Genomic DNA, 20,246 nt, shown 5'->3' with positions numbered 1-20,246 from the left:
CAATAAATGGGTCATATTGTAAAGTGAGAGGAGTAAAATACCTACGGGGAATGGGAGGGACTCCGTGGGCAGGCAGGAATCGTGTTTCGGGTCTCGATAAACGCTTCCGACCCGCAGCGCTGACTGGCCCTTTCTTCCCAGGAATGGTTTTTTTAAAAATCACTAACTCCCAATTTGTTCACAGTCCCAACATCTGTCATGTGTGCTCTTGTATTTAGATTGTTAGCTTACGGCTGCTTTGGTGATCTTTATGACTGTATCCTAAAAGTCCAAACGGGTGTATTGACTCGATTTATTCCATTATTCAGCCAAGTGATAGAGAATTGAAGGCATTCTTGTTTCTCGAAACTTACTATGGTTTAGTTGATAAAGTGATGCGGTTTTTTTTGTGGGGAAGTGTTTTATGAGATGTATCTAATCAATTAAGGTTTATATTTATTGCCAGAGTATAGACATGACATTGTGAGAGATGAGTAAAACTGATATAAAAATATGAAGATGAGGAAACTAATATAGATATATGGGTAAATGAATAAAGCCAGTATGAACAGGATAAGAAATGGATATTAGAATGTAGGAAGTAGAGTTAGTCTGAATAAGATAAGGGTCTTCTAGCCCTAGATAGAATTAGAAGGTTTTGCATATGTAATTAGTAAGAAGTTGTAGCCCTGAGAGTTGGGAAGGTGTAAATTAGAACAAAGACAGGTTTGTGAATAAGGACAATGAGGATAATGACGTGATGAGACACCGACAGGATACCCCCTGGTCCTCCAAGTTCACAGAAACAGCACGTAGGCAGGCAGGATTGCCTAATGCCAAACCTATCCAGGAGGCAGAAGAATGTAAGGGGGAAGGTATTCCTATACTGAAATAAACTGTATAAAAGTTGGGTGAGCCCCAGTGTATGTGTGTATTTCCAGGGTAAGGGGAAGCACCCAACTTTGCATTGTTGCATAATAAGTGTTCTTTGTTCTCAATTTTTGTCTCGAGCAATTTCTGTGAAGGTACTTCTGTTTCTAACAACATCAAATACAACTCAGATTGGTTTTTTTTCCCCCGTGGACCAGCAGAATTTTTACTTATTGGTAACTGTATTCAAGAAAAAGGTACGTGTACAAAAATATAAAAATATGTGCAATACTGAAAAAATAAAATTCAGTAATAAATAATGAGCAAAGTAAGAGTTTGATGGAGGAGAGGTAGCAACTGTTCCTGAACCTGGTGGCAAGAGTCTTGTAGCACCTATATCTCTTTACTGATGGCAGCAGTGAGAACAGAGCGTGTCCTGGGTAGCATAGATCCTTGACGATTGAAGTTGTTCTGTAACTGCAGTGTTCCGTATATATTTTCTTGATGGTGTGGTGAGTTTTGCCTGTGATGTACTGGGCTGCATCAGCTACCTTTTGCAGGGCTTTCCACTCAAGAGGTATTACCAGGCCGTGATGCAGGTGCTCAGTGCACTTTCCATTACGCAGCTGTAGAAATTTGCCAAGGTTTTGGATGCAATTCCAAACTTCTGCAAACTCCTGAAGAAGTAGATGTGCTGATGTGCTTTCTTCACAATGATATTAGTATATAGAGTCCAGTAAAGCCCCTCTGAGATAGTGACTCTCAGGAAGCTCATCTTCTCCACCTCTAATTCCCCCAATGATCACTTGTAGACTTCCCAAAGTCTATAATCAGTTCCTTGGTTTTTGTGACACTGAATGACAGGTTGTTATTAGTATACCATTCAGCTAAGTTTTCAATCTCCTGTATGCTGTTTCATTGCCCAGTTTTATATAGGCCACGAGTGTGGTATTGTCAGCAAATTAATAAATGGTGTTGTACTAAGCCACTCAGACATAGGTGTAAAGAGTATTGATATTTTTTTGTTGTTAGTAATTTTTTTTTTGTTGTTAAGTTTTATCTTTTTTTTGTAAGTGGGGTTTTTTTATTTTATTTACAACATTGTTAATTAATTCTTCACTCTTTATTTTGGGGGGGAGGGTTGGACTAATTTTAAATTAGATGATTAATGTTGTGTTATAATTATTGGGGGGGTTAATTTGTGTAGTTTAATGATGTAGTATTCTGCACCATTTCATCACATGCAAGGATCGATAATGAGATAGACAACAGACTCTCCAAGGCAAATAGCGCCTTTGGAAGACTCTGGAAAAACAACCAACTGGAAAACCTCATAAAGATTAGCGTATACAGAGCCGTTGTCATACCCACACTCCTGTTCGGCTCCGAATCATGGGTCCTCTACCGGCATCACCTACGGCTCCTAGAACGCTTCCACCAGCGTTGTCTCCGCTCCATCCTCAAAATTCATTGGAGCGACTTCATCCCTAACATCGGAGTACTCGAGATGGCAGAGGCCGACAGCATCGAGTCCACGCTGCTGAAGATCCAGCTGCGCTGGGTGGGTCACGTCTCCAGAATGGAGGACCATCGCCTTCCCAAGATCGTGTTATATGGCGAGCTCTCCACTGGCCACCGTGACAGAGGTGCACCAAAGAAAAGGTACAAGGACTGCCTAAAGAAATCTCTTGGTGCCTGCCACATTGACCACTGCCAGTGGGCTGATATCGCCTCAAACCGTGCATCTTGGCGTCTCACAGTTCGGCGGGCAGCAACCTCCTTTGAAGAAGACCGCAGAGCCCACCTCACTGACAAAAGGCAAAGGAGGAAAAACCCAACACCCAACCCCAACCCACCAATTTACCGCTGCAACCGTGTCTGCCTGTCCCACATAGACTTGTCAGCCACAATCGAGCCTGCAGCTGACGTGGACTTTTACCCCCTCAATAAATCTTCATCCGCGAAGCCAAGCCAAAGAAAGAAGATTCTAATTTTTATTATCTTATTTTTTATTATTTCTTTAAATGTAATTTTTATTTTATTCATGTCATAAAATTTTAAATAAAGTTTAAAAAAAAGACATAGGTGTAAAGCAAGTAGAGCAGCAGGGGGCTAATTACTCAGCCCCATGATGCTCCTCTGCTGATGGAGAGTGTGGAGGAGATATTCTTGCCAATCTGCACTGTTTGTAGCCTGGAATCTTATGAAAATATTTTGAACTCTTGTGCAACTTCATGTAATAATACTTAATGACTTGAAGTAGTAACATTAAAAAAAGTATAAGTGCATATTTCTGCAGATATTAAAGGAGAAAATTACCCCTCCATAAATCTTCGTCCGCGAAGCCAAGCCAAAGAAAAGGAGAACTGTATCCTTAACTTCTGCACATATATCTGTGAAACTCCCAAGATAAGTGATATAACGCAAGAACCAGAAAACTGCACAAATAATACTGCTTTTGGTACATCAATTATACATTTTTCTTATTATTTTATAAAAAGAATGTAAAAAGCATTAGCTCTGTATAAATTTAATGAGGATCTGTAAATAACTTCTCTAAAACTGGTCTGAAGTAGGGTCTTAAAAGTAGGAAAGATGTTCTTCCATCAAACTGTTTTTTAAAGAAATACATCTCTTGTACATTTCACTTTATTCTGAGTTCAATACTGTTTCATGATTATTCAAATAGATGACCAAATATAAGAGATCAAGGTTATTTACACAATATATTTGTTTTCTTAAGTAATGCCTTTGTGAATCATCTTTTGATCTTTTCATTATAACAACATGCTTGTCTGCTACCTAGTTACCAATTTTCATTTCTTCACCCTTGAACCTGAACCTTAAAGTAATAGCATAGAAATAAACTACCTGGTCTTTGTTTTTAAAGCTTCTTTATGATCTTGTTTTGTACTTTCACATGCAGTCCAATTAATTTTTAAGTTCTCTGTCGTCTAATTCAGAAAGCAGAGAAATGGGCCCTTTGTTTGTATCTTCCATCAGATTCCTATCAATATCATTTTCTCCTTCACTCAGCTCATAGCCCTCTATACCGTAACTTTTCAACTGAAGTCCTGTGAGAATACAAGTTCCACCGTCCTTTCAGACAGTGCATTCCAGATTTCAATCATCCTCCAGGTGGGGGGAAAAAAACATCTAAATCTCCTACACCTTAACACAAGCCTATGCCCTCTGATTATCACACCTTTGGCAAGAGGGAAAGCTTCTTACGATCAGTTTTGTGTACCTTAATCAGGATCCCCCTCAACCTTCTCTCCCCCAAGGAAAATTAACATCTCAGACAGGATCTCTCTTAGTCTTTCCAATGCAATCAAGTCCTTCCTCTCGTGTGGCAGCCAGAAATGCACATAATACTCTTACTATGACTTAGCCAATGTCTTCTAAAATTGTACCATAATTTCCCTGTCTTACATTTTCTACCCCAATTACAAATGCAAGTATCCCATATATATCCTTATGTTTTATTTACCTGTGTTGCTTTCCTCTAAGATTATTGGAAATGTATGCCAAGATCCTTCTGCTGATTAGTTCTTTCTTGGTTTCTACCATTGATTGAGTGTATCTAGATTGTTCATTTATATAACAAATTGTAGGGGTTCTTTTATTAGACCTTCTAATATGCATTATCTCACATTTTTTTCCAGGATCAAATTTCACCTGCCTGTCTTCCCAACTCATTCTGCAGTAAACTTTCATGTAATCTGTGAACTTGTTAATCATATCTCCTACTATCACATCAAGATCATTAATATTTACAACAAATAGGTGGTGATCCTGTAGTACATTTCTGTCACAGGTTTTCAACCACAAAAAAAAACTGGCCTTGATCATCAATCTGTCTCTAATCAAAAGAGCAATTTAGATCCAAATTGTCAGATTCCCAGGGAATTTTTTGGGCTAATCTTTCATATGAGACATTATCAAGAGACCATATTAAGGCTATATGGACTATATTAGATTAGGTGGACAGGAACCCCTCTTAAAGCCATGCTGATTGTCATTGATTATCCGTGATTAATCACAGCATTCCAACTGCAGATTGATCCAATCAGAGTTTGTTTCCAATAATCTCCTTCCCACTGATGTTCAAATCTCTGACCTGTAATTATCTAGCTATTTTTATTAGCCTCCATAAATAAGAGGAATCACATTCAGAGGCCTCTACTTGTCTAGCCAAAGAAGATTTGAACACTTTCTGTTAGTCGTAGCAGAGCTCTCTTTTAGTTTACACCGTAGACTGGGATACAGTCAGGCAATGGCGCAATGACTCGCCTATCAGAACCCTTCCTAAACTCTACCTCAGACCAAGCTTTGGCCCATTTTTTCTGATGTTTCCTTATGTACAAAGGATGTTGTAATTTGTTTGATACTCCTGTGGAGTGTTATGAAGTATGCTACGTTAGAAATGCTTTTAAGTCCAGATTATTGATACAGGTACACTCCTTTATCCGGACATCTAAAATCTGGAAAGCTCCAAAATCCGGCAAGAGGGGAGAGAGACGGCAGCGCGAGTTGGGAGGGGTGGGGGGAAGCAAGGGGGAGAGACCGGAAGCACGAATTGGGTGGGCGAGGGCGAGAGACCGGCAGCGTGACTCGGGCGTGTGGGGGGAGACCGGCAGTGCGACTCGGGCTGGTGGAGGGGGCTGGGGGGGAGACCAGCAGCAAGAGTCAGCGGGCTTAAATCTGACTTTCTGAAGTCCAGAAAAATCTGAAATTCGGAACACACTGTCCCACAAGTGTTCTGGATAAAGGATTGAGTACCTGTATATGTAGTTTAAATTTATAAATTGCGTATCTTAAATTGACTGTATTGGTATTCGTAATCTGCATAGCATATCTGTTTGTTAATTGTTTGCAATTCTCACTTTAAAAAAGTGTTTGAATCAATCAGTTTTTATACATTTAGCCCTGTATGAAAATTGAACATGACAAAGATTACAGAACTTAAATTTTATTTATGATGTAAAGTGAAATTATCCAGAATTAAGATAATTTTTATTTTATTATTAGTTCCTTGCATGCCAGCACCCAACATCACCTGTAGAAATTATAGTGGAATGATGAACACTTTCAGTGGAAAAGAAGTTGGTTTCTTTAAGCCTTTTTCATGTCGCAATGTGTAAGTATTCGAGGTCTTTTTATTGTGCCATGCAGTTTAAAAAGCTATTAATCTATTTCATTAGTCTAAGAATGATTTGGTTTTCAAATATACAGTTTAGTTTTCAAATATTTGGTCTGTGTACTACCTCGTAATGTTTCAACCAAAATAGGACTTTTTTTTTGTCAGATAACTATTTGAAAAAAGTGTTCAAATTTACAACTAATCTTGGTTTGACTGGGAGAAAAAATTATAAATTATTGATCAAACAGTTGTTTCATTGTTGTAATTCCATTAAGTATTTTGGAATGCTACATCGTTAACTTGCGTAGTTAAAAATTGTTACCATAGTGTTTCAAATGAATTAGTTTCAGATGATCATTTTGTGATGGCGCACATCCTCATGGCGAACTGGCCCCGTGTGTATCGCCGCGTGGCGGGGCAGCCATGGGGAGATGGCGTCGTCAGGGGTTCTCTCTGACTCCAACCTCCCTTCTAATGCGCGCCTTGGGCAGCGATTATGACGTCACCACACATGTGACTGAGCCCGAGCTGCCCTTAAAGGGGTGCTCGCTGAATTTGAATAAACAGTTGTTAATGATCTTTGGTGGGTGACTGGGTTTTTCTCCAGCTGCTCACAGCACCACAGTGGTGACCCCGACGGGCCCAGACGTCAATCTGGACCTAGTTAATGATGAACGCAGCTGAGGTAAACGCCGTAGCCCTCAAGCTTCCCCTTTTCTGGCCCCATCGCCCACGAATGTGGTTCGGGCAGGCGGAGGCAAAATTTCACCTGTGTCACATCTCAGCTGACGCCACGAAATTCTACCACGTTGTGGATGTGCTGGATCAGGAGACGGCAGCGAGAGTGGACTACCTCATTGGCAAGTATACCGCCCTCAAAAATCTGCTCCTGGGGAAATTTGACCTTGCTCCCCAGCAGCGTGCTTCCAGGCTCTTACACCTGGACGGGTTGGGAGACTGCAGCCCTTCAACCCTCATGGATGAGACGCTGGCTCTGGTGGAGGATCATGAGCTGTGTTTCCTCTTCCGCCAGATTTTTCTAGAACAAATACCAGAAGATATCTGGCTACGTCTGTCTGAAGAAGATTTCACTGACCCCCATAAGGCCACAGCTCGGGCAGATGCCCTCCGGCACACAAAGCAAGGTGGCCCTCAGCCAGGTTTCCAAGCTGGGGCCCCGTCGACCCCAGGATGCCCCCAAGCACAAGCCAGAGGAAACCCAGACAGCATGGTGTTTTTACCACCAGCGCTGGGGAGCGCAAGCCCGAAAGTGCCGCCAACCCTGCAATGGCTGCGACGGTTGGCCACATGAACAGCCTCCTTTACATCACAGTCAAATCCATGGGTCGCCTGTTTCTAGTGGACACAGGCTGAACTGAGTGTCCTCCCCCTGACACCGCTGGAGACTCGTACCCGGGCCCCCATTCCAACCCTGCGGGCTGCCAACAGCTCTGCAATCAAGACCTATGGCACCTGTAAGGCGCAGATACGGATCGGGAAAGAAAAGTTCACATGGAAATTCGTGCTGGCCTCGGTACCGGGCTGTTGGGGGCCGACTTCCTGAGGGCTCAACGCCCGCACTTTTCACTCGGTGCGATGGGCACAGCGGATGACGGCAGACCCAGAATTGCCACAGTAGCTGCCGCCAGGGACTACTGTGGTACACCGAGATCCTCAGTGAGTTTCCCGTCATCCTGGAGCCACGTTTCGACGTCACTTTCTCCCGACACGGAGTCTTCCACCACATCTCCACACAAGGCCCCCTGTTGCACGCCAGAGCTAGATGGCTGCCACTGAAGAAATTGAAGCAGGCAAAGGAGGAATTCTCCAGGAGTTGGGCATCGTCCGGAAATCGGACAGTGCCTGGTCGGCGCCTCTGCACGTGGTCCCGAAGTCATCTGGTGGTTGGAGGCTCTGCGGAAACTACAGGCGGTTGAACAATGCCACGACTCCAGGACTTCGTGGCCAACCTCCACGGTGCGCAGTTCTTTTCTAAAGTCGATTTGGTGCAGATCCAAGTTCACACTGACGACATTGGAAAGACCGCATTATCACCCCTTTCGGCTTATTAGAGTTCCTCCGGATTCTGTTTGGGTTGAAGAACGCGGCCCAGTCGTTCCAGCACCTCATGTACGCGGTGGGTAGGGATTTGATCTTTGGACTACCTGGATGAAATCCTGGTGACCAGCCGCAGCTGTGAAGAGCCCATCCCCGTACCCTGTTCGCCCGTCTGGCAGAGTTCGGCCTCACGGACAACAAGGCCAAATGCCAATTTGGGAAACAAACATTGTAGTTCCTGGGGCACACCATCTCAGCGTCTGGGGCAGGTCCGGCACCAGAGAATGTGGCAGCTGTCCAGCGCTTTCCCCAAACCCTCCACCCTTAAAGGCCTACAAGAATTTGTGGGAATGGTAAATTTCTATCATAGATTTATCCCCAACGCCACCTGCACCACGCGCCCTCTATTCGCATTGAATAAACAGTCATTAATGATCTTTGGCATGGTTACTGAGTTTTTCTCCATCTGCTCACAGCGCCACAATTTAATCTTTTAAAATTAGAATGTTGGTTATCTTATTTAAAAGCATGTTGCTATTCTTAGGTTTGTACTCCTCAACGTTGATTTACGCAATTAAATGGCTTCTCTTGTCATCACGAAGGATTTTCTGAAAATGTCTAATTTACCCTGAATTTCTTATTTTATTTTATTGACTATCAGCTGTATTTAATAACTTTTGGAAAAATACTAAAATCTGAGTTTTCTGTCTGAATGTGTGAATTCTCTGGCAGTGAAATTCTCTACATTCTATAATACAACATTTATTTATTAATTTATTGTTTGTTACCTTCAGTATTTTTCATTTTGAATGATATTGTTCTGAAGGCACTTTCTTTACCTTGTTCTCTTTTATTTTATATTTTTTTCCTATAGAAACTGCCAGAGGGAAAATTACAGTTGTAATTTAAAATATGTGGATAACATATTGATAAGCATATAGAATTTTGGACTAGGTGTAGGATCAGACAAGATGTCCTGACCTGATCACCAGCAGCTTTGAGAATTAATTTTGCAAACACTTCCTAATCTTTCTTACTCATTTTTAATTTTTTTATTTTTGCTCATAGTGTCATAGTTTGGGAGTACTGAAATGGTATTGAGCATGGGGGAGTATAAATTGAACAAAAATTTGATTCAAAGTCAGAAATGTATTGCAAGGTGTAATTCAAAGTTTGGTTAGGCATTATGTTTTGAGGTGCTTTTTGTGGAGGGAGAAACAGACAAGCCTGTTTAGCAAGGGAATTCTGGGGTTCACATCCTCTACAACTGTAAACTTTGCTGGCAACGTTGGAATACCTAAATGTCTAGATTGAGAGGACGTCAGAATACTGCAGCGATAGAGAGGGGTGTATATAAATAATTTCCATATATGTTTGATTTTTAACTTGGAGATTCAGAAGGCAATTTTTGTTCCATGAACAGTACTTTTCTGAATTGAGAGTTGTTGGCATGAACTATCATTTCAAATTGCTTTGTTATTCGTTTTTAAATAAAATCAGACTATAATGTAAAATTAAAGTCTGAATACAAGGTGTTCCTCCACTTTACACATTAAATTAGAGTTACACTGCCTCGTATTACATCTTGGTAGCCTCCAACCACGTAGGAGGAACAAAATATAAACAATTTCTCGTGACCCCCAACCCTGGTTCTTTTTTTCTTTGCCCAACCCCTTGTTATGAGTCCCTCATCCTTCTGACTCCATTCCTTCTCTTTCCAATTCCCATCACCTAACCCCAGCTCCCCATCCCCTTCTATCCCTCCTTCTCAGCAGTCTTTTCTCTCCCCTATCACCTTTTGGCTCCTTTCTTCCCACTCCCACTGACATTCACTTATCACAACCACCTCTGCCTTATTCAGGTAGTTGCCTGACTTTTGGCATTCCTGATGAAAGACTGAGGTCGATGGACTATTGCTTTCCATGGATGCTGTCTGCCCTGATGTGCTCTTTTGTGTATTGTTCCAGTTCTCCAGCATCTTGGGCTCAGACTTCTAATATCGTTGGGTTTAACAGATGCCTGCCTTAATGATTCCATCCATCTAACCAGTTCTAACTTCCACAGTTGTTGCTTCCAAAGCCCTCCTTAAAGGCTAACTTTGTTTTTGTGCACTGACTTCTCACCCAAATTCTGGTAACAGATATGAAAATGTTTGCAAAATACAGCACAAACAGACATAGATCATTTTTATGTTTGAACTAAATTCGCTTAATCTGCATGTTGTCCACAATAAACTGTAGTGGTGAGGTGATTAAGATTTTTTAATTGTATGCAATTCATATCCAGTTCAACTTGTAGTCCTGTATGCTGGTACTGAAATGCATTATGATGACTTTGCATCATGACATGTCTTTTTAAATTGCATGTTTGTTAAAGATTAATGCATACAAAACACCATTTATAGATTTCAATAATGACTTAATATGAAGTTACTCACAATGCATTTCATTTTAACATTTTTCTTTAAGGACTGGCTATTCGTATAAAGTAGCAGTAGCCCTTTCCTTGTTTCTTGGATGGCTGGGAGCAGACAGATTCTACTTGGGATATCCAGCTTTGGGTAGGACAATTTGTTTTTCAAATTTCACAAAACATCTGAGAGCATTTCAAAAAATTGTTATACATAATATTTCTGTTATTGCCAAGAAATGTTCCATTTCCCTATTTAAGTGCAAGAGTTGTATTTACACAAAATGAGCACAGTCTAATTGCACCACTTACACTGATTTTATTAACTTTGCAATTTTGGAATGGCATTCCTGGATATGCTTGTTTGCAAAACAAATACTATCACATTTGTTTCAATTAACTGCAGCACCTGTAAGTTGCGACATCCTTTATACTAAAAAATATTTACTTTGTGTTAAAAGTTTGTTTGAACTTTTCTGGTAAGTATACATTCAAGCAGTTAGCCTTCCAGTACCAGTCAATGTATAAATTTTCTTCCTCTGTCTTGAATGTGGTAGATTCATTTCTATTCAGATCAAAATTTTAGCAAATAAAACTCCAGCTTCATTTGATTCTTACTGATTAATGTCTTGCATCTGTATAATTTATATCTTTTGTGAATAACATGCATTGTTAGAATACCTTGTTTTTTTTTCTATTGGTAAAATGTTCATTTGAGAACAGGAACTCCTTTAATTTTAATAGTGCAGACATGGTGACATCTTCTCTATGCAATCTAATGACACTGTTTCAGCTGGAAGAGCAAATCTCCCTTTCTGTTGTGTTCATTTTCTAAGAACATACTCCTGCGCTAATGCTTTCACTTCATTTAAGTCACAGCAATATCTGACATTTTCAGACACCCAAACAATTCCTCTGGCAGAGCCAAATTCAGAAAACCATTAATAATTTATAGATATTGTATGTATCTTCATTCATTGGTAATTAAATAACTCGTTAGTATTGGAACTTTCATCATTTGTATCTAATATTTGGTTGGCTAAAGTAAATATATTTTCTTTACTGACATATTTTCTTAGATGTGAAATAATCCATTTCAGCTGCAGAAAGGTAGATGTAAAATAGGTGCCCTATGCATTGCTGTAACATGGACTTAAATCCCCAGTTTAAGAATAATGTCTTCTAGATCAACATTTTTGTTTTCCTTAACCACATTACCTCAGTGAACTGTGCTTTAGAAGAGTTGTATTATTCTTGCAAGACTTTCAAGGTAATGGGTAGTATTGAGTCAAGGTTTGAGAGGTGAAAGGGAAATATTGAGTCACCCATTTTATGTTTTAATTTGCCCCTAAAAGCACAATTTAAAAAAAAAATTGATTTAAGTTTATAATTACAATTTAATTAAAAATTGCAATTGAATTTGCAGCTTCTTGGCTTATAAAGCAGCCCATGCCTACATGCAGCATGGTCCTGGCAACAGGCAGGCATAAGGTTTTGAGTGGCAAGTAATAATCACATCTCCTAAAGTATTGCTCATCAGTGAGAGTGAACTACTTTGTACTGGTATATGACATGCTGTCACGAACAAGTCAGCAATTATCATTGTACTAATGAGAAATTGAACTTGAACAACACAAACATGTTGCCTTAAAAGAAAATGGAATCTAAGAGCCTATTGTGTACTGTATAGCTGGGGTGAAAGGTTAGGTGTCCTATGACTCTGTCCATGACTCTCCAAGAGCTACCACCTGGAAGACTTTAGCCTGGATAAGTGCAGGATATTAACTTCAATGGTAATCACCATCTGGAACAAAGAAAACTATTAATGTTTCTTTGCACGCCTCACATGCCATTGTTGTAGTGTAACCAATCAGTAAAGTGTTTTCCTTTGCAGGAGCCTGATTATGTCTGTTTCTCCTTTGAGAAAACAGTCTTAACTTGGAAATGGATTGCTTTCCTTTATCATCTAAATTCTGGACCTTCCCCTCTTACCCACAAATGCTATGTTTGTGCCTTCATTGTTGAGAAGTGCATCCAATTGCTATCTTCTGAAGGGCAATAGGTATGGGTTATCAATGCTGGTCTGCTGAGCAATGACACCTCCAAATTGTTTTTATAAATGTCAAGTCTGCAGCTGAGATTAATTTAAAATCTACAGGATGGTGGATTAGCTGCAGGGAACCACAAAGAGTTATCGGCAGGTTAAAAGTATGGCAGATGGGATGCAATGTGAGATTTTGGATCGCTCGATGACAAATCGGTACATTTATCGGTACATGAATGGCATGACTTCAGGAGCAGTGGGACAAGCAAAATAATTTCGATATTTAAATCTCGAACATCAATGTAGATAATCATGAGGGTGAATGGGCAATTGTCTTTTTTTTCCTCACGAAGTTGGCATTCGAAAATGAGGACATCATGTTTCAGTTATACTTTTGAATTGATCTGGATTACATAACATAACATAACAATTACAGCACGGAAACAGGCCATTAGGCCCTTCTAGTCCACACTGAACCAAACACCCCTCTCTAGTCCCACCTCCCTGCACAACGCCCATAACCCTCCATCTTCTTCTCATCCATATACCTGTCCAACCTTTTCTTAAATAATACAATTGACTCCGCCGCCACTATTTCTCCCGGAAGCTCATTCCACGGCTACCACTCTCTGAGTAAAGAAGTTCCCCCTCATGTTACCTCTAAACCTCTGCCCCTTAATTCTTAACTCATGTCCTCTTGTTTTAATCTTTCCTCCTCTTAACGGAAAGAGTCTATCCACATCCACTCTGTCTATCCCTTTCATAATCTTAAATACTTCTATCAAATCCCCTCTCAACCTTCTACGCTCCAAAGAATTAAGACCTAATCTGTCCAATCTCTCCCTATACTCTAGATGCTTAAACCCAGGTAACATTCTGGTAAACCTTCTCTGCACTCTCTCCACTCTGTTTATATCCTTCCTATAATTAGGCGACCAGAACTGCACACAGAACTCCAAATTAGGCCGCACCAACGTCTTATACAGTCTCAACATCACTTCCCAACTCCTATATTCCATGCAATGATTGATAAAGGCCAGCATACTAAAAGCCTTCTTCACCACCCTATTCACGTGAGTTTCTACCTTCAGGGAACGATGTACCGTTACTCCTAAATCTTTCTGCTCTTCTGTATTCATCAATGCTCTCCCATTTACCACGTATGTCCTATTCTGATTCTTCTTACCAAAATGAAGCACCTCACACTTCATTAGTTTAAACTCTCCAAAGCTGATACCTTGCAACAAATGTAAAAAATGAATAGCAGTGTACAAAGGGCTAAGTTTGCACTATTTTTCATTGGATTTAGATGGATGAGTGCTGATCTGATTGAGATGTTTCAAATTGTGGAAAGGTCCTGTAGGTTAAATCCAGAGGGGAAAAAAAAAATTGTTTGCTAAGGATGTTAGAACAACCGAGATAACCTTAAGATGAGAGTTTAGCTGTGAAGTAGTAATATCAAGAAGCATATATTAAACATCTGGAACTTGATTGACTAGGTAGATTGGAAAAGAGCATCAAGAGAATTTTGCAAAGGGAAAATGAGTTGAAACATGATGGAGCATTCATCGTCATTTCATTGATTCAGTAACTTTGAACCATTTATTGTGCTTGTAATGGTGGGTATTAAAAATATTGAAGAGGAATACTTTTTGTTTTATTGCTCTTTGATTTGTTTGCAGATTTCCTTCCTGAAATTTAGAAGTCACAAATAATATTCGCCCTTTTAACAATAACAATCCTCATTTCATGCTTTTCCTGTTTGTTCTTAATCAAATAATTCACATCAGCAGATGGAGGTGTGGTTCACGTAAAGTTGGAAAAATCATTGTTCATGTCATTAGGTTTAAGATTGTCCAGGAGAATATGATGTTTTAACATAGTACAGCACAGGAAGAGGCCGTTTGCCCCATATGTCTATTCTGAACATATCCCAATCAAACAAAGACCCAGCTGCTTGCACTTTATAGATAGCCCTCCATCCCCTTCATATTCATGTCTATCAAGAAACCTCTTGAACACTATTGTAACTGGTTCCACCACCCAGCAGTCTGTCCCAGGCATCCATTGCTCTCTGCAAAAATTTGCTCTGCATATCTCTTGCCTTAAATTGATGTGGAGAAGATATTTTCATTAGCAGGAGAATTTAGGACTGAGGACACAGTCTCAGAATAAAGGAGATTGCTTTAGAATAGGGATGATGAGAAATTTCTTCAGCCAGAGTGTGGTGAATCTGGGGAGACACAGATGGTTGTGGAGGCCAAGTCATTTGGTATATTTAAAGTGGAAGCCAAATTGTAAGGGTGTCAAAGGTTATGGGGAGGAGGCAGGAGAATGGGCATGAGAGGAAAAATACAAGAGCTATGATTTGAATGAGAGAGCAGACTCAATAGGCCAAATAGCCAAATTCTGCTCCTGCGTCTTATGACCTTGTTCCCCTAGGGTGTGCCACTTATACCCAGGGGAAATTATTCTGACAGTCCACCCTATCAATGATTTTTTAAACTCATCGGTCACTCCTCAGCCTGCTACGCTCCAGAAAAAAAAACCCAAGTTTGCCCAATCTTTCCCCATAATTCATACCCTTTAAATAAAGCAACATGTTAAATCCGTTGTCACTTAAATTTATGTTTGGCATCACCCTGACAATGGATTAGGCTGAAGACAGATGTGGGAGTTGAAATGGTTGGATACGCAAACTTGGATCCCCATGTGATGTGGTCATCCAATCTGTGTTTGGTCTCTCCAATGTAGAGGAGGCCACACCAAATACATTCAATCCAGTTGGATGATCTGCATGGAAAGAAAGCTCTCTCTCACCAAGAAGGTGTGTTTGTGACCCTAAATGGAGGTGAGTGGGAATGTAGGGACAGGCTTTACTCTTTCTACTATTTTGAGAAGGAATTGCAAAGAGGCTGGAAGGGTGGGTGGGAAGAGTAGAGTCGGGAGTTTCAGAGAGGGGGTGATAGGCTGGTGGTGTGAACCTGATTTCTGAATTGTCACATTCTGTACATCCTTTCTTGTACAGTGAAAATTTGATTGGAAACTCTGTCCACTCTTAGCACCTTTAGCAGACTATAAACCTTCACTGACATGCCCATGTTATCATTGGTCAAACCCTTCACTGCTGCTTTCAACTCTATTTACAAATCAACATTCACTGCCTTTCTCTCCTGAATGTTCATTTCAACAAGGTCCATGTTATTTTCTTTTTGCTACATCTTTCTAATTTTAGATGCTTGCATCTTTTTGGAATATCTGGCAAAATCTCATAACAATGATTTAATTGTGTCCGTGCATTATCTGCTTTGGCTTCCTTGGTATCTTTATCAGTATGTTTGTGTTAGCAATGTAGAGCACCACACGGTACGCCATGGTCTGCGCTAACTGTGATGCCGTTCTGAACTAATCTCAGCTGCTAGTATGTGATCCATATTGTATTCTTTGCCTGTTTATGTCTGTCTAAATGCCTCTTAAGCATTGCTATAGTATCTGTATCTACTACCTTCCATAGCTGTGCATTCCAGTCATCAACCACTCTCCATAGTGAGGGAAATAAACTTGCAAATCTTCTTTAAACTTTTCACCCTTTCACCATGAACTACTGTTCTCTAACATTTGACATGTCCATTCTAGAATGCTCACTGTAATCCGATCTGTGCCATTCATAATTTTATTCACTTGTGAATACTCCTTTGATACTCCAGAGAAAACAGTTTGTTTGTCCAATCTCTCTTTGTAGCTAATAGACTCCAATCCAGACAACATCCACAGTAAATCTCCTCTGCACCCTCTCCAAAGCCTCTGTGTCCTTCCTATAGTGTGGCAACCAGAATTGCACACAACTGTGATCTCGCCAATGTTTGGTACAGCTAAAACATAATTTTCCAACTTTTACACTCAAAAATTAATAATGAAAGATAAATCCATGGACCATGTGGAAATTGTTTTCCTTTGATGCCAGCTATTTTCTCTGAGAGTGAAGGCTCACTGATTCCAAAGTAGAAATTAAATAATTTGTGAGTCTCGAGGCTAGGTAGTAGAGCAGTGTCTATACCGGTCAAGGAGTGGAGGCTCATAATATCACCTTGATCTGATTGTTGAATATGTGTGCTCTTGTAACTACCCCAGTTTCTGTCGGTTTCCCCCTCATCATCAGAAAGTGTATATTGTGTATGTGTAGAAGTTTGCTTCACATATCGACCCTGTTGTCTCAATTCCATCCCTGAAATTAACGTGTGCTTTGTACCTGCACCTTGGTCTGGTTTTTAACCTGTGGGACCCACACGAACCCTAACAACAGTTGGCAACGAGGCTGCTCTGGCGGATGTGACTGTGCCCGAGAAAGTCAATAGTGTCCTTATTGAATTTGCACTTGACCAAGTTGACAGTAAGACCGAAATCCCGGAGTTTCCTAAATAAGAATCTGAGGTGCAGGCTGTGCTCTTCCTCCGTAGTGCTGGCCACAAGGATATCTTCAGGTAGATGAAAATGAAGGGGACGTCTCTGGAAACTGCATCTATTAGGCATTGGAAAGTTTATGCTGCATTTTTCAAACCAAAAGGCATCCTCAGGAATTCAAAAAGTCCAAATGGGGTTATTAAAGCTGTTTTTGACACATCATCTGAGTGTACATGGATGTGGTGGTAGCCTTTCACGAGGTCTACTTTGGAAAAGAGCTGTTTCCTGTGCAGGTTTGTGACGTAATCCTGCATGAGGTATTGGGTAGCAATCTGGTACCATTGCACTGTTCAGCCTCTGGTAGTGGCTGCATAGACGCCAACCCCTGTTTGCTTTAGGGACCATATGTAAGGGAGACGACCAGGGGCTATCAGAATGCCTGATGATGCTCAGCTCCTCCATGGTTTTAGTCTTCAGCCTGCTGTATACGGTTGGGGGGTTGTTTCTTTGCCTTGATGTGGATGGACAGTCCCTCTGTCGTCACGTGGTGTTGGACATTGTGTGACAGGATGTTCAAATGAAAATCTGGTGTGAGGATTTCGGGAAATTCGGTTAGGTATTTCGTGAATTTGTCTGCAGCTAGTGTTTGTACACACAGGGCTGGCGGCATACCAGGCGAGAGCGGGCATGTCTGGAAAGTGGAGGCATGACTAACCGGCGGCCATGCACATCAACCAGTTGGTTGTTGGCTCTCAGGGAATCTGCCCCTAGGATAGTGAAATCCCACAGGTAAGCCGAGTCTCCCAGTAACAAATGGACTGACCTGGTGCCGTAGCTGGGTATAGGCATCTGTTTGCCGCAAGTAGGTTGAATTGTTTGGCCGGTGTTTCCCATTCAAAGGTGCTCAGTGGCAGGATGCTGCGTTCAGCTCCCATGTCGACCAAAAACCTTTGTCCGGAGATCCGGCCTGTGTGTTCACCAACTGGTGTGACGATTACTGGTGGATGACGGTGCCAATTCCCTGGTTGTTGGCCAAGTAGGTACACAGTGGTACATAATGGCGGGCACTCTGGCCACACCTTCTGTGGTAGAAACATCACCCGTCTTGGTTGCTGACCTTTGGGTCCCCCTGCCTGTCTGGGTTTGTGAGCGGATGCAGAGGTCGACGAGATAGTCGCTCTGTTGGTTGCAGCTACCTGTTGGACTGTTGGGACAGAAGTCTTGGGAACCCTGTATAATCTGTCTGCCTCAGCTGCTACCCCATGAAGGTCAGAAAAATTCGCGTAGGACAGAAACAAGGCGATATCACAGGGGTGAAAAAAGGCAGCTTTGAACATCAGGCACTTGGAGTGTCCATTGTCTAGTGCTAGCATTTCAGTCATTAACTTGTCCCCAAGTTCATCTAGGTTCTTTCCAGCTCAGTCATGGAGAAAGTTCATAGGAGTTGGGTCTTGAACACCTCGTACTGACTTTCTGCTGGAAGGTCACTCAGGAACAGTTCGACTTTAGTGGCTGACTCCTCGTCTAGTGACGCAATGACATACCAAAACTTTGTAGCTTTGCTGGTAATATTGCGGAGATGGAATTGTGCCTCCACCTTGATGAACCACGCACGTGGTCTGTGTGGCCAGAGCGCTGGCAACCTGATGGCAACTGCACTTAGAGCTGGTTCATCTGCCATTGTGCAAGGTTCACATACGTCTGAACTGTCGGGTTCACCAATGTGGCAACTTGAGGGCAGAGCTACAAGCAAAACATCTGACTCAAGTTGTGGTCAGCAAAAAATTGCTTTAATCAGTTTTTCATGCAACTTCCAAAACCGGAAGTGATGTCACGACACTCTCGATGCACTCCCTAGTCTGCTGACTTCATCCCTGAGATGAAGGGGGTCCAGCGCCATCTTTGAGCGGACTCCCAGAACTTGTGGTCGGCCGGAATCACGGGAGTGATTCAAGCATGAAGTCCTACCCCTCGGCTGCCGCTACAATGAATCCAGGAATAAAGATTATGATTATATACTTGTGGTGAGACCACACCTGGAAAAAAGTATTCAATTTGGGTTCTCCTTGTGTATAACTAAGATATATCAGAGGATTCATCTGCAGATCTTGTTTGCACCAGGGGATTCCTGAATGGTTAGGTCTATTGTATAAGGAGAGATTGAGTGGGCTAAGTTTTCATTTTTGCAATGTTGAATAATGAGAGCTGTGTCCTTGAAATGTATAAAGTTCTTAGCAGGTGTTTCAAAATAATGGAGTTTAACGGAAATGAGAAATTTCTTCACCAAGTAGGTTGTAAATCTGTGGAATGAAACAAGAAAGACTGCAGATTCTGCCTTTCGTGCATGTTTACATCCATTCAGCTGCTCCTCTCTGAAGCCTCTTCGAGGGATCCCTACCCTGAAGAAGTTCTCCTCCTGTTTTTGAAGAGAGTTCTATGAGAGCCTCTCTCATTGCTTCCCCTATGTTATCCCTGCTGCTCTCAAGCTCGATTTCCATGTAATCACCCAGACTAGTTTCCACAGCAACTAGTTGCCTGTCTTCACTGCCACCTTGGACTACACGGTTTCCTCTTTTTTTTTTCCCACACCCATATCTTTTTATTCAGGCAACTGCCTGTTTTTACAAATACCTGACAAAAGGCCCAGTCCTGAAATGTTGGTTACCCTTTGCTACATGTAGATGCTGCATGACCTGCTAAGTTTCTCCAGCACATTTGTGTATTGTAGTAAATCTTTAGCATTCTCTATTCAAGGACTGTTAAGGCTCTGACATTGATTGCATTCAAAACCTAGATCAATCGTATTACGGATATTAAAGGAATCAATTAATTTAGGGATGTGGGAGTAAAAAATTATGTTCTGAATCGAATATTAGTAATGGGGCAGGATCAAGAGTCCTATTCCTGATGTAGAATTATGTACACAAATTTAACAGGATGTAATTTAAGAAGGGAAATTATTTATTTTCAACTGTGATATTTTTTTAAAATTTGATTTAAAAGTTTTATTATTTTGCACAATAAATCAATGAATCACAGTTGTTTAAGCAAACAATGTACTGGTAGTTTAGGATTTCTTGAGTGAATACAGTAAAAAGTGTCTTCCAAGTAAAGAAATAACCTTCATGCAAATTTCAAGGGATTAATGTGGTTTGTTATAAAGCTTGAATGACCTGTTGAATAACTGTTGTTCACTGTCAATGCATGAATGCAAGTAAAAAAAATTTCTGCTGCTTGGACAATCATTTAAAAAAATACTTTTTTTTATAAAAAACAAAAGCATAAATATCTGCAAAGTATCATAGAAGTGATAATTCCATTTTCATTCTTGTAAAAAGAATT

General features: G+C 40.9%; 1 protein-coding gene across 1 annotated transcript in view; it reads left to right on the top strand.

Annotated features, from left to right (window-relative positions):
* Positions 1-20,246, top strand: part of tm2d1 (TM2 domain containing 1) — a 46,948-nt gene that overhangs the window by 1,124 nt on the left and 25,578 nt on the right. The window contains exons 2-4 of the mRNA XM_069938555.1: positions 3,237-3,310; positions 5,881-5,989; positions 10,519-10,610. Of these exons, the coding sequence (XP_069794656.1) occupies positions 3,237-3,310; positions 5,881-5,989; positions 10,519-10,610 (275 nt within the window). The remainder of the gene's footprint in view (positions 1-3,236; positions 3,311-5,880; positions 5,990-10,518; positions 10,611-20,246) is intronic.

The sequence above is a fragment of the Narcine bancroftii genome, chromosome 5 (assembly GCF_036971445.1).
Source record: "Narcine bancroftii isolate sNarBan1 chromosome 5, sNarBan1.hap1, whole genome shotgun sequence".
Lineage (NCBI taxonomy): Eukaryota > Metazoa > Chordata > Chondrichthyes > Torpediniformes > Narcinidae > Narcine > Narcine bancroftii.
Note: the sequence above shows the minus strand (reverse complement) of the source record. Positions and strands in the feature narration are given on the sequence as shown.